The sequence below is a fragment of the Anguilla anguilla genome, chromosome 2 (genome assembly GCF_013347855.1).
Source record: "Anguilla anguilla isolate fAngAng1 chromosome 2, fAngAng1.pri, whole genome shotgun sequence".
NCBI lineage: Eukaryota > Metazoa > Chordata > Actinopteri > Anguilliformes > Anguillidae > Anguilla > Anguilla anguilla.
Genome location: NC_049202.1, coordinates 67,595,119 through 67,610,604, shown reverse-complemented (window position 1 = coordinate 67,610,604; position 15,486 = coordinate 67,595,119). Strand labels below are relative to the sequence as shown.

The window sequence follows — 15,486 nt, the reverse complement described above, 5'->3', positions numbered from 1 at the left end:
AACGCAATAATCTGCAATAAATCGCAAAAATAGACTTTTTTCATAAATATTGTGATAAATACATTTCACAGCAGTGTACTACATTGGTATGTCTCATGCTGTAACAAAGCTGTATTTTTGGTCATAGGTGGTGATGTCTTGTCCTGATAATAATATATCATTTGAATGTTCTGTGTGTTTAATTCTGTACATGCCCCAGTAAATGGGCCCAGCTTGCGCTGTGTATGAGGCACAGGCCTAAAGCTGAGGAGACCGGTTATCAGCGTGATGTCAGCCTGACGGCACGACCTGATTGGTTCCTCCTGGCCACTTCACCACAGGCCTCCCAAATCTCCCTCAGTAAACAGCCACGCAGGTCTCAGGGTGCGCTGGCAGTGTAGCCTAGCCTCCCAGCATGCACTGCCCCCCCTTCCCACTCCTCCCATCCCTTTAAACCCATCTCTCCGCAAGAAAACAGGCAGCCCGTCCCTTTAAACAGTATTTCCAAAACAAATAACTCCGCGGCCCAAGGCGTAACCTCTCCGATTGCCAGAGTGAAGGTACAAAGCCAAGAGCATTGTGTCACTGCCAAACAAGGAAATCTGCTCCCAGCACTTCCTTCCTGGAGATGGGAGGTCCCGGGCTTCTGCGAGCCGTGCATCCTCCCAGCGACACGCAGCAGTGCACACAGGTGACCTGCGCCCTTTTTTCAAACTCAAACCACGGGGGGGGGGGGGGGCAAACGTCAGCGGGAAAGAATGTTTAAAAACGGCTTATAACGGCAGCATTTGAAATTCGTAAAAATATATACGGTACACATTATAAAAAGAGGGACAACCTTGTACACACGCGCACATATATTCACATACCAGTAAATACAGTGTGTCTCTGTAACACACGAAGTGCTTTTGTTCATGCACAGTGGAAGCAAGGCCTTTTTGTGGCGACAGATTGCTAAAGCGGTGCAGGCGGGCATGTGCAGTAAGTCCTGTTGAGAAAGCGCTTTGGGACAGAAAGAGACCGGAGCTGACTGAGAGGCACCATGTTGTGACCTGTAGCCACCGAGTAAAACCGCCAGACCAGAGCCCCGCGGACAGACTCCGGAGGTTACGACAGCTTTCCCAGCATCCACTCTGCCGATCCTGGCCCCTCGTCTGCGGGAACCTTTAGTGGGTCTGAGCGTGTGCAGACCGCAGTGTTGGGACCCTGCTCTTCTCTGGAGTGAACAGGGGTGGAAGGGGTCAGAAGACTGAGCAGGGGAGCTAAAGGGGATTAGCAGCAATTTAACCGCTTCCACGCAGGAAGCGCTCGGTGCCGCAGAAGGAAACCACCACCGCCCCGCCCCGCCCCGCCCCCCTCCCAGCTCCCCGCTGCCGAGCTTCACGCCATTTCTTTCCCAGATCATAGTGAGGCCCTGCACTGGGCTGTGATAGAGGGAGCAGAGGCAGTGATGCCACCCGGAGTGGGAATGCAGGGGGGAAGGGAGGGATGTAAAAAAGAGAGGAAACAGCGTGAACAGCAGATTTCCATTTTATTATGGTGATGGATACACGTACGTATGCACACGGACGGACGGATGGACGGACGGACGGACACACACACACACACACACACACGCACACGCACACACACACACAAACACAGTACAGTTATTTGCCTAGAGCAGCTCACACTGAAGTGCAGTAGGAAGGAGGAACACCAATCAGAGAGCAGTCTGCATGTGTGCGCAACGGAATGGGATTAACAGTCTTCTCTGTAACAAAACTGACTATTACAACTGACAACCTGACTTCAACACAACTACTGTGTATTTACTGTCTGTGTGTGTGTGCGTGTCTCTGCGTGTGTCTGTGCGTGTGTGTGTGTGTGTCTGTATGCGTGTGTGTGTGCGCGTGTGTGCATGTGTGTATGCGCGTGTGTGTGTGCGTGTGTGTGTGAGACCCACACGCTTTCATAGTCGCTCTCTATGGTCGCTGCCTGGTTTGCTGTGCAGAGCTAGTCTGAACATGCCGGCTGGAGAGTCGGGGGGGAAAAGTTCACACCTTGAGCTGCTGAGCTCTGAGCTTCTCGTCCTCCATTTCCCGCTTGGCCCGGTCCTCCTCCTCCTGCAGGCGGCGCTTCTCCTGAGAGACAGGAAACGCACGTCAAACAGCCAGCGCTGACCCGGCCCTCTTCCCCCCCGCTTATCACCCCCCCCCCCCCCCCCCCAGCTCTGCGGTGCACTCTACAGCACAGGGCTGACACACGTCTGCGCGTGCGCGCACACACACACGCTTTTAACGTAGTACAATACGAGTCTAATGCATTCAGTATTCGCCTTTAAGCCACTACCGTGCCCCCAGTGCCCTCTGCCTTAGCCCTGTGAGGATCAGGGGGGCTGAACGCTACGGTGTGACAGAGCCTGCACACTGCCCAACACACCACTCCCAGCACCCTCACCCTCACACCTCAGTGTGCTATAAAAATATAACATAAATATACTGCCCCAGCTGCAGGCTGACTCACTGCGGCTTCCCCGTCTTATCAGATTTTGAGCTCAGCCGGGTGAAAATGCTACGATTGTGAAACCCGAGCTGGAGCGAGGACGGCTGTGCCGCAGTCATTTAAGGTTATTTAGCGAGCGCATGCAGGGGCCTAGCGCACCTAGCAGGGGCCTAGCGCACCGGCGCGACTGCGTGCGATATTTACAGCGCCCCCCCCAGCGCAGAGAGGGGAGCAGCGCAGAGAGGGGAGCAGCGCAGAGAGGGGAGCAACGCAGAGAGGGGAGCAGCGCAGAGAGGGGAGCAGCGCAGAGAGGGGAGCAGCGCAGAGAGGGGAGCAGCGCAGAGAGGGGAGCAGCGCAGAGAGGGGAGCAGGGCACGGAGGGGAGCAGCACAGAGAGTGGAGCAGCACAGAGAGGGGAGCAGCACAGAGAGGGGAGCAGTGCAGAGAGGGGAGCAGCGCAGAGAGGGGAGCAGCGCACAGAGAGGGGAGCAGGGCAGCAGGTGCGGGGCGCTTCGGGGCCCGGCTGTTTTACAGCACTCAGAAGGGCCCTGCCTCGGCCCCGCCCCGCCCGCCTGCCCTCCGCACTGCGCTCTGTAGAACCGCTCAATTATTCAGAGGCTGGAGAAAGCCAGGGAACCAGGGCTCAGGTTCACATGCCTGGCAGCGTGTGTGTGTGTGTGTGCGTGTGTGTGTGTCTGTGTGTGTGTGCGTGTGCGTGAGTGTACGTGTGTGTGTGTGTGTGTGTACGTGTGTGTGTGTCTGTGTGGGTTTGTGTGTGCGCATGTGTGTCTCTGTGTGTGGGTGTGTGCGTGTGTGTAATTGTGTGTGTGTGTGTCTGTGTGTGCGTGTCTGTGTGTGCGTGGGTGTGTGCGCGTGCGCTGTGACACAGTGCGGTCTCGAATGACACTGCTGAAATGGGAAGCACTTGACTGTCACGGTTAGCTGCTAGCTCTCTGATACACAGGGACATGGTTCCAGGCGAGTCCCTATGGGTCTGACTCGACTTCCTGCTGGAACAGGGGGGTCTGTTCGTTCACACTCTTCTTCAGATAAGCTGCGGATCCTATGATTTCACAGTTCAATGCACGTAATGTTGATGTAAGCAAGCTAATCATGTGCTTTACTGAGCACCGAAAGGCACAGCTCAAGACAATGACATTGGGTCTTGGGTCCATGATTTCTACCCATAAATGTTAGCATTAATCACCTACATTATTCTTAATACCTCTACATGTAAATGCATTTTTTTGTACTTTGGCTGGCTTTTTTCTTCTTCAAGAAAGTGCATACCAGAAGGAATAAAAAGAAGCACAGTGATATTAATAGACTAGATTACATTAATTAATTTCACATGAATGTTCATCAGCACTCAAGGGCATAAAAGAAAGAAAAATTATCTTCTACATATAAATACAAAATTAAACAGAAGAAAAACAAAGTTATCATGGAAGTAAACAACGACAACAAATGCCACATGAAAATGCAACATGTCCACCCATTCTTCCCCACCAAAACTAACCACTCCCCTTCTCTACACCTGCTCTACACCCACTCTGTAGTACAAGTACCCACTTCCTTCCCACTGATTTTCCCCACTCTACATCCACTCTACCCAACATACATCCACTTATAACAGTACACAAGTAACATTTCACCCTAGTCTACACTAACTCTGCCCCTAATGCACACTTACCATCTGCCTTCTCTACACCCTCTCTATCCCCAGTCTATAAAGGTACCCCACCTATTCAACCCCCCCAGGCCTTCCCCACTGCCCCCCACCAACTCTCATGTCTTATCCCCAATCCCAGCTCAATCCCCCCCCCCACCTTAGCCCAGTAATCGACTGGTTTTCCACACCCTCATTTAATCATCTCTCCCTCCTCCGGATGCCTTAGTGCTTGTGTGTGTGTGTGTGTGTGTGTGCGTCTCTGTGCAGACCCAATAGGTCACTCACTCACCGCGATGGCCTGCAGCCTCTGCTGGTACTTCTCCGCCTCGTCCGCCATCTTCCACCTGCAGCACAGAACACAGGGTTTATGTGTGTATATACGCCACCGTCCCAACCAGACCACTGTCCCTACAAAACCACTGTCCCAAACACACCACTGTCCCTACAACACCACGGTCTCTACAACACTACTGTCCCAAACACATCCCCCCCCCACCACCAAAACTGTATTGCTCCAAAGACTGAGAGGACACTTTTTAATGTTTTTTTTCTCCTTTTCACCCAATCATATTGATCCGGTATTCATCAAGCATGTGCTCTCCTCCAAAACAAGTGATGTCAGGTGCCGCAGAAGTCAGGGACACACAGACGTGAGCCTGAGGAAGACCCTCATGTGCATCCCAGCAGGCAGTGCCCATTCCACCAGTGGGGGGTCCATGTGCGACAGGATGCTGTCATCCCAGCAGACTGAAAACATGCCTTCCCTGGGGAAGGCTAGTGCCAACTGCACATCGCCCCAGGGGGCTGTTAGCCACAGTCAGTGGTTTCACAGTGGTCATATACCAGACTAGGATGCCTTAACAGGATGAGCCACCCAGCAGCGTCTCAGAGGCATACTTTAAAATGATAGCATTCGGCAGATAGCAGACACAGCTATGGCTATCCTCCAAATCATATACAGTATATGAAACACATATGATAGGGATAAATCCATGGATATTATGACAAGAGGGTGCACACAATGACTGCGTTGGGAACGTGGAATTGAAAAGATTGTCTGGGCAGTTTCCCATCTAGAAGGATGACGTTGTCTTGAGTGTAACAACAAAAAAAAAACTGGAAATTGTGTCACAGTCTGAGTGGCTCTGAGGACCAAAGCACACAAACAGCAGAGAGAGAAGCTGCACGGTTTCACAGGACACAGGGAGTTGCAAACTGAGCTTCAACCAGACGAGAGACAGCAGCGACTCTCATTTCACTGACACAGGCAATCTTCGGGAAAACGGCCCAAGGCTGGGATTGGAACGTCTTTTGAAGGCACGACAGGAAGAATTCTTCAGTTGGCCTGTAATTGGCGGCTCGCAGAAAGAGGAAGAACTTGATCAAGCGTTAGGCGACGGGCTTCTCTGAGCCCTGCGAACACCTGACCGTCTCCTGTGATTCCTCTAAGCTAACAAGGCCTTTGGTCTACAGAGCTCTTTGATGTCACTCCACACCCGAGAGGCGTCTTCGACAGCACTGCAGGCCCAGGGCTCCAAACCTGCTTCACGCCAGAGTGTTCTCCCACACACTTCCACAGCAGTGGAAGTCTGAGTGGGAGTCCGAGCGGTGCTCCAAACATCCTGAACACCATGGGTCTCCAAACACCCTGAACTCCACAGTCTCCATACATCCTGAACACCACAGTCTCCATACATCCTGAACACCACAGTCTCCAAACATCCTGAACACCATCAATCTCCATACATCCTGAACAGCACAGTCTCCATACATCCTGAACACCACAGTCTCCAAACATCCTGAACACCATCAATCTCCAAACACCCTGAACACCACAGTCTCCATACATCCTGAACACCACTGTTTCCAAGCACCCAGAACATCACTTTCTCTAAACACCCTCAACACCACTGTCTCCAAACACCCTTAACGCCGCTGTCTCCAAACACCCTCAACACCACTGTCTCCAAGCAGCTCCTGACTTTCAGTTGCAGAGATGAGTTTCAGAAATATGACCAGAAAAAAAGAATTATAAAGTAAATTTTAAAAAGCCTTTGATGTTGCATATTGTGCTCCCAACAGAATAGCCTGCTGCTGATAAAAATAAAAAAAGAAATAATACTATCTTTTCATCAGGAAGCGTCTCATCCTCTCAGGAGAGAGCTCGGAATCTGACACTGTGCTTCCTGCCTACTCTGCTCCACCTCCAGGCTTGCAGCTACCCTGCCCAGCTGTTGCTATGGTGACCTACCCACCACTGCACAAGTGAGAATATTCACACTCGGATTTTCCACAGCAATAGCGCCGAAGCATACTTTCGTCGGCAGGTAGAAAAAGCCCTTTTTTTTCTGGGCTATTTAGTTTCAAAGAGAAAACTCCCACGCATCGTACAGCTGGGGGGGTTGATCCCTGCGCTACGCAGGAGACGAGGGGCGAGCCTTAAATACTCCCCCCCTCGTCTCAATAGCGAGAGCGAGGGAGTCTCTCCACCCCTTTTGCGGCCCCTCAGAAGCCCACAGCAGGTCAGGCTTTGGCGCAGATTCTCACACCGGCGGTGTCAGAGGGAAGGGGAGCCTTTCCCCCCCCCCGTAGGAAGCCGCGTGCGGAATCGGGTGCAGCAGAAGCCCGGCTAGCGCTCCACGACCAGCCGGAGGAACTCGAGATGCGCTACAGCTGCCGCGGGCTTCGTTCGGTGCAGAGTTACTCCGCGGCGATTCTCGGCCCGCGGTTATGCGCCGCGACAGAAGCGCGGGGGCTCTCGGGCCCTTTATAGCGCCCCGCGTGCGTCGTTTGAAACCCCCCCCAGTCATCCACGCAATCACCCAGAGTCCCCCTGGCTTCCTTCAGCCCTCTCTCGGAAGCGCACGTTCAGCTAGCCAGACGAGAGTCGTTAAGAACTACGAAGTCTCGTTCTCAGACAATAATCTGTGAGGATAAAGATAAATATAAAAGTCGGGGCCTATGAGGCTCTTTTGTGGTGTGGGGGGGAGGCTGAAGGGGGGGGGGGGGGGGGGGGGGGGGGGGCGCTCCCTGAGCCTGAAGCAGTCACAACAGCGGGGCTCACCAAACCCACATCAAAAGGAAAGGCATCATCAGACGGGCCCGTTGGAAACGATCAGGCGAGGTCAGCGTTTGATTTGTCAAGCTCTCCAGGCCACCAGACCAATCTGTGCCACATGATTGGCTCAATCAGGCAGCTCTCCGAAGACAGCCCGGGGACGCAGATAAAGACGGGGTTCACATCAGGAGTGCGGGACAGAGCACCTCGGCCCTGTGATCACAGTCTCACTGAGCACCTCCTGAAACAGCTCCGTCGTGGAACTCAGTTTGTCCGTTATTCTCCAAAACATCACGAACCCAAGCAGAACTGTGGTTACCATACCGACGGGCGTTCAACATCACAGTTCCATTACATTACATTTATTTGGCAGACGCTTTTATCCAAAGCGGTGTACAAAAGTGCATTTCATGGTCAGAGACAACTACTAAACACAGGTTCAGTAAGATACAATACTTATTTTGTACAGCTATTTCTAGCCAAGGAACACAGTTTAGTTCACACAGTGAACACTATTCTGACCTAAACTCTGCAAAGCCAACTAGGCAGAAGAATAAGCTACAGTATTAGGACAAATACAAATTACCAAAAGCGCTGGGATGGTTCACAAAGGTAAAAAAAAGGGGTTAAAGCAGCTATGATAGAGTACATTTCTGCACATTGTACTGGTTTCCATCCAGGCTGGGCTTTGGAAATTTAGACTTTGCATGAAATTATTTGGTTATTTGTTTTCCCAACCTTTTCCAAGGAAGACGTCCAAGAGTCTTACATGGAAATATGTTCTGCGCAGTTTGACTGCGGGAGTGCACGTCTTTTCATATAAAAAGTACATTCAAACGGAGAGAATTTCCATCCATCGCCACGGGCGAAGCCTCGGGGTGCGTCACATCGTCGGAAGCCAATCCCAGAGGGCACGAAGGAAATGAGAAGAAAATGACAAATAAAGAGAGAAAGAAAAAAAAAAACAGTATTTGGAAGGTGCGATTGGGGACGTGATGTGGGAACACGCTGGTGGCATCACGCTCAGGCTCCAGACGCAGCGATGCGCCCCGCCCGCGGTCTGGGATCCAATCCTCAACGTACCGGCGCCGACCGTGACTGGACGTCCCCCGGGGTAAATCTACGGTTGGGCCCACCGTGTGCGGGCCCAGGGAGTGCAGGGGTTTGATCAGGTGGGGGTAATCTCTTTTTCGAGTTTCCGGGGCTCGTTAGGCACCTGCCCACTCCGCCGGTCGCCAGCCGCGAGACGTGCAGGACGCCTTCGACGGACGGCGGGGAGAGAAAAGACGACCGGAACTGCACGAGCGATGGCATCGCTTCCCGCTGACACGCAGGCCTGTCTGCTCCTGCCCAAACGCACGGAGGAAGTTGCCGAATATTTCAGGGGAAGAATCCACACACACACACAGATATATATACCGTTACAGCGACACTGTCATGTCAAAACATGTTTTCAGCCCGAGAGCAAAGTGGTTCACGTAATCGGTAAAAAGGTACGCGTTCAAGTACATGTGTCTGTCAGCTCCACACACAATAAAATTGGCTGCCGCGCGGAATTATTTACAGCCTGCTGTACACGCGCTCAGCCATGTTTCCCTCAGTACTTTCCTTAATGGAATTCACCCCTGTCTGTCATCCCGTCACCTCGCCGGGAATGTGGTCCGTCGTGTCGTCTGCTAATTAATTCCCCGTCCGTCTCCCCGCCCGCAACTTAATTACAGCCAGTTTTCAACTGCCGGCTGTCAGTGGCTGATTATGCGAGCATCGGGTCATGAGACAATGAAGCGCGACACGCTTTCTAAAAGAACTCCAGCTCTCACTGGCTTTGGTGGTTTAAAAAAAAAAAAATCATCCTTTTTAAAATCAAATGCATTCTAAATTCAACATTAGGTATTATAATTACAATACCATAACCGACATGTCATTGCACAATTGCATCGTTTAACGTATGCAGGCATTTTAAACGAACCGGCGACGAATCACTTATCCGTAATCAGGGATTAATAAGCAGACGCACTCATTATGATGGTAATACAGGTGTAATGGGGAGTCGTGCATGAGAGGACAGACAGAGCACGTGCTGCGTATGCGATGCAGTCATCACTCCACCACAACCCCACACACCAGCGTCAGGGCAGTAACTGCCCAGTGCCCAAACAGGTAGAGGTACAGGCCAGCAATGCCGTCGGCAGTGACATCACCCCTGACATTTAAATCCAGTGATGCAAATCCTGCTGCAATTAGAAAGCCTAAAGGCATTCAGAAACCACAGCTTAATGCAATGCTGGTGCGGTCAAGTTTGTAGGTAAATGAGAGGCAGAGATGGGTTGAAAGACCTGTTCTCATGTTCCTTATGATCACCCTAAATAGGATGCATGGCCTGTTCATGTCACTGCATAATGTTACGTTCTTATATCCACTTATAAAGGACGCTCACTGATACGTTTCCTTGTTTGTTTGACAAAGTAATTTTTTTCAAGCCGCTGTGTTGACGCCATTGTGCGTACCTGCACTCGGTCACATGGTACAGATTCCCGTGCGGAAGTGAAGCGGAAAGGGGAGAGGCGACGGGTACCGCGGCGTTTCGTTTAGCGGACGCGCCGAAGCGGTGCACTCTGGGAGTTCCCCCCCCCCGCAGTCAGCGGCGCGTGCCTCGCCTTCCCGCCCCCGAGCTCTGCGCCGGGCGCGCGCCGCGACCGCTCTCGCGCTCTCACGCACAGGAAGGAAGTCTGCAGTCTGGAGCTAGCGAAGCTGAGCTGTGCAGCTGAACGGGGCCCTGCCTTCTCAGCGGCCAGAACGCACAGCTTCGTGTTTCAGTCCTCCAGCGGCAAGATACGATTACAGCCTCCCAATGAATCCACCCATTGAGCTGCAATTCCTTAATCTTCCCACAGAGGGGCTAACGGCTATTAGCAACTTTTCACAATAATGCATCCATGCGCAATACGTTGATGTTTTGCTAGCACCACAATATGATTTGCCAAACTGGTGATTTCTGGCTTTGCACTTCAGAAAACTTTGACTCAGAAATGCCCACTGCCCAATACGGAATATTATAAAATGTTGACTATGGAATAAACATGAAAGAATGGATACCTATTTTTATATTGTGTGGTATGAAATTGAACAGTTCAATATTTTGCACATTCCAAATAGTCGAGATTGCAGCGACAAATGTAGAGAAACTGTCCTGTTCCCATTATAATTTCATTCACAATATTTCCCATTGAACTAAATTTTTAAAATTGTGAATATAAAGATTAGAGAGAATAATCAAAGGCTGTTCATTGGGAGTAAGAGTCACATGAAAAGGTTTTGGTTCAAAAGAGTCAAAAACTCCGTTTCGGTTACATGGATTGACGTCGGGAAAACGTATTCATGCGAAACAAATGACATCTGCCTCCATACAAGGTACCGAATACTACAAGTTTCAGTGCAGCAGAAGATTCAGTAAATGGCCACAGTCATAATTCTTCAGCCTCCAGCCATTCGTTCAGTTAATGGGATATTTCTTGGATGGCTCCAAACAGATATTGTCTCCCTCTACCTACTTCATCACCGCTTAGCTTTTAGCCAATTACTGTGTCCCGTTTGTGCGTTCTACTAGATCGGCTGGAGACACGCAGAGGACTTCAAATGAATCACAGCCTACAAATCCCAGTGTCACCGGAAAATCGCGGATAAGGGAAGAAATAATTTTCTGTGTCAGACCCTCGGGGATAAGGTGACTGTGACAAGGCGACTCTGAACGGCGGCGAAGGACTCTAAATAAAAGATTCTCAGGCAGCTTGCTCGGCGGGTAAAGCAGAGGGGAAATGGTGAGCACCACCCACTCGGGGAGGCGCTGACTTCATATGAAACCAGCACACGGCCCTCCCCAGATGAGGCGTCCGCGGTTATACCGCAGGCTGAGGCCTTCTGACCCGCCCCGGCGAAAGAGGACACACCTGGCCCCTGTCCTAATAACAATGCTGGGGGAATTCTCTCAGGGGTGACCTGTGGGGGGCAAAAAATAAATCGCTATGCGAAGGACATGGTTTTATAGTCCGAAACTGCGGCAGCGGCTATGCAGTTAGTGGCTAATTTCTCATGGCTTTCTACAATTATAGTGCAATAAAATTTTGCGAGTCCATCTTAGACCATTACATATTACTACTATTACAGCACTAATTAAAGCAATAAATCCTCCACACAAGCTTTATTAGGCATTCCAATGAAAACCTAGTTCGTTACAGGGCGATGTGGTCACAGTGTACTGTAATGCACGTGGCCCCGATTCCCCAGTAATGGATTTAATAGGCATCCACGTTGCGGTGGGAAATGCGTCTTTTTGTGCCTGGTCCACGCACTGCAGTGCGAAAGGGGCATGCTGGCAGAACGTTCTGGGTCCGGCTGCTTGGACGTGTCTGTGGTCATGACTGTCACAGCATTGTCCTGAGCCTACTTCCTGCTCCAGGAGTACAGACAGACAGACTGACTGACTCAGGAGAACTGAACTGTATGCAGCTGTACGTGAAACTGTCGAGAGCTATGGACCTCAGGAATGCAGACAGCCAGTTGTGAGTTGGGGGAGAGTGCGTGTAGTGGGGGGGGGGGGGGGGGGGCGTTCGTGCATGCTGACTGCAGTCTAGCTCCTCCATTCCCTGTCCTATCAGGTTATTGTGAAATCACCTTCCAAAGCAAACCAACCCCCTTTAAATGCCATATTCTCCTCTGGCTAGCCACGGCTCTCCATGAAAATGATTTACAGTCCCAGACTGCAGGCTTGACTGACAGCCATAGCCAGATCTTTCTGACCTTTAAAGTATCATTCAGCCCTTCAAAGACAATCGGCTCTCTAATTTTACACATGAGTGTCAGGAGTTCTGAAATCAGTTACTTATTTTCAAGCCCTTTTTGCTGAAGGGTCATATTTAAGATTCTAACGACGTGTGTGGTAACAGTGCATGGCAGAGTAAATGTGTGCAAGACTGAGTAATACACGTGTGTGTGTGTGTGTGTGTGTGCGTGCGCATGTACGTTTGTGTGTGTGTATGCATGCGTGCGTGCGCGTGTGCGTGCATGTATGCATTTGTGTGCGTGCAAATTTGTGTGTGTGTATGCACGTGTACGCGCATGTCTGTATGTGCGTGTGCGCATTTGTGTGTACGCATATGTTTGTGTGTGCGTGCATGTATGCACGTGTGCGTGCGCGCTTATGTGTGTGTGCGTGCCTGTATGTGTGTGTGTGTGCGTGCGCGTTTGTGTGTGTGTGTGTGTGTGTGTGCGTGCGTGCGCGTTTGTGTGTGTGTGTGTGTGTGTGTGTGTGTGTGGTTGTGCGTGTGTGCGTGTGTGTGCGTGTGTGTGTGTGCGTGTGGTTGTGCATGTGTGTGCGTGCGCGTTTGTGTGTGTGTGTGTGTGTGTGTGTGCGTGCGCATGTGTGGTTGTGCATGTGTGTGCGTGCGCGTTTGTGTGTGTGTGTGTGCGTGCGTGCGCTGGGCTCATGGGGGGTTTGAGTGGAATCTTAAAAATGCGGTAAAAGCAGCTGCAGCCCCGCAGACGGCCTGCTCCCCGGGCAGCGGCGGGTCAAGGGAAGGAAAACACCGCATTCCACCGAGCGCGCTAACGCGCAGCCCTGTGACAACAGCCCAGCGCCGCGCCGCGGCAGAGCGCAGGCCCCAAACGCAGGCCCCAAACGCAGGCTGAACACAGGAGACAGGAGAGAGCCCCAGCTCCCCGAGCAGACATCCTGTTCCAGCTCCTCGCTTTGACTACAATCAAAACGCGCAGTTTGAGTGCAATCCACACGCGCACACACACACGCACGCACACACGCACACACACACACACACGCACGCACACACAGAAACTGGTTAATCCACTCTCTAGACGTGCACCAAAATTCCATGGCCTTCCGGGACGAGAAGGGTAAAGGTACCGTGAGGAAAAAGGCCTTTTCCCAAACGCGGCTGAGAAAGGGCCCGTCAGGCTGCAGACGTCCCGTCCCGCATCAGCAGAGGCGAAGCTCTATTAGCGGGGAGGGTAATGTGCGATTCGCTCGCGCTCGTTTGAAACCGGGCCCGTGCTGCTCTGGGAGGCCGCCCCCCTCTCCAGGCGCTGATGTCCCGGGGCAGATCAATGCGCTCTCTGTCCGCCGTTTCCCCAGGGCCGCCCGATCGCGGACAATGGCACTCCTGTTCCGACAGGAACCGCCGCTTCACAGAACCCCAGACCCCTCTCCTCCGCGCGACCCGCCCCTACCGTCGCTGAGCACCGGTGAGGGGGGGGGGGCTCTTGCCTCTCCTCCCCGCTCGTTCTCTCGCTCCACTCCGCTCCTCGCTGCGGCCGGGGCGTCGCATTACACGGGGGCGCGGGTGTCGACCGAAACGCCTGAGGTGTCGCGCGATTGGCTAACCTGCGCCGCCAAAGCGCCGAGCTGGGCTCTCAGCTGGCTCGTGTGAACGGGGAGGGGTGGGGGGGGTGGGTGGTTTCCACGGCGCCCCAGCGCGAGCCTGTCACAGTTAAACAGCCCGTTCCTCCTGCCCAAGCCTGCGTAGGGAGCTCCACCCCCACGCCGCCTCACACGCCGACACGCTGGGCTGCGGAGCGTGCGGGCCGTCTCTACTCACACGGGCCCCGCGGACGAGCCGCTCCGCACACAGAGCCAGCCTGCGCCCGCGACCACGAGACAGCGCGTCCTCACAGGTCCCCAACAACCCCGCGGGAAGGGGAGGAGTTCCTGTTTCCGTTCAGGGTGTGGGACGGTGGCGAGGGAGAAGGGGGTGGGTGGGTGGGGGGGGGGGCGGCTCGACAGGCCGCGGGTCACCTGACCGAAAAGCCATCCTGCTAGCGAGTGCACGTGCAGACACACACACGCACACACACACACGCACGCACACACACACACGCCCTTTCCTCCCGGTGTCAGCCCGTCGCTGTTAAATCTGTCAGTCAGCATTCCTGGGCAGCGCAGTGTGAGCTCACCGCTCTGACATCCTGGTCTCTTCAGAGGCCAGATAATGACTGTTTGTGCGCAGAGCTGCACCCGACGCTGCTGAGCACCTGGAGCAGCTGGAGCAAAGTACCTGCTCACCCGACCCCCCAACCCCACCCCACCCCACCCCCCCTTCTGTAGGCCAGCACTGCCCCCCCCCCCCCACTTCTGTAAGCCAGCACTGCGAGCCCCCACCCCCTACCCAACACCCTCCATAACGGAGTAAGTGGGGACCTCCAGCTGCTCTCATTCTGCTGGGAAGAGAGACCTCACAGCCCTGACGTCCCAGGTCTTCATTCCTCTCATTAGGGCCTTACGGAGCTGAGAGAGGAGCAGGGAGCGCAATGGGGGGACAGAGGGGAGAGGGGGGAGGGGAAGAGAGAGGAGAGGATAGGGGGCAGAGGAGGGAGGAGAGGATAGGGGCAGAGGGGGGAGGAGAGGGGGCAGAGAGGAGAGGAGTGGGGGCAGAGAGAAGAGGAGAGGAGAGGGGGCACGGGGGAGGAGAGGATAGTGACAGAGAGGAGAGGATAGGAGGCAGAGAGGAGAGGAGAGGGGGATGACTGTAACAGGAAGCAGGGAGCAGTGACAGAGACGGGGTCTGAGACACGGAGCAAAGGGAGCGCGTGCGGAGCGCAGACAGCAGGGTGCCACGCCCAGCGAGCGCGGCTCCAGAGCAGCCCGGCGCGCGGCGCGGGCGAAAGGCCGCGCTCGCCTCTGAGCGCCGGTCCAAACCCAAACGCTGAAGCGCGCGCCAAACCGTCGCCACGGCAGCCAGATGTCACAGCTCTCCCAGGGCGCTCACTGGAGCGCTCAGAGACAGCTGCCTGTCACTCCCCTCCTGGATCCTGCACTCTTCCACTCAGAAGAGCGACACAAAACGTCACACGGGATCTGCCGCTTCCCTTAAGCTCCTCCTGATCCCCCTCTCCTGAAAACGCGGGTCTTCAGCGAGTCGGGGACGGGGAGTGTGCATGTGCATGTGTGTGTGTGAGCGTGTGTGTGTGTGTGTGTGTGTGTGCGTGAGCGTGTGTGCGCGTGAGCGTGTGTGTGCGTGTGTGTGAGCGTGTGCGTGAGCGTGTGTGTGTGTGAGCGTGTGTGTGTGTGAGAGCGTGTATGTGTGTGTGTGTGTGAGCGTGTGTGTGTGTGTGTGTGTGAGCGTGTATGTGAGCATGTGTGTGTGTGTGAGCGTGTGTGTGTGTGTGCGTGAGCATGTGTGTGTGTGTGAGCGTGTATGTGTGCGTGTGTGCGTGAGCATGTATGTGTGTGCGTGTGTGTGCGCACCTGTACGTGTGTGTGTAATTCTCTGTGTCTGATGAACGA

General features: G+C 53.5%; 1 protein-coding gene across 4 annotated transcripts in view; it reads right to left on the bottom strand.

Annotated features, from left to right (window-relative positions):
- Positions 1-15,486, bottom strand: part of palm3 (paralemmin 3) — a 33,801-nt gene that overhangs the window by 7,488 nt on the left and 10,827 nt on the right. For all 4 annotated transcript variants that reach the window (XM_035405499.1, XM_035405497.1, XM_035405500.1 and 1 more), the window contains exons 2-3: positions 4,425-4,479; positions 2,022-2,102 (exon numbers count right to left, since the gene is read on the bottom strand). In XM_035405499.1, coding sequence (XP_035261390.1) covers positions 2,022-2,102; positions 4,425-4,472 — 129 coding nt within the window. In that variant the 5' untranslated portion in view covers positions 4,473-4,479. The remainder of the gene's footprint in view (positions 1-2,021; positions 2,103-4,424; positions 4,480-15,486) is intronic.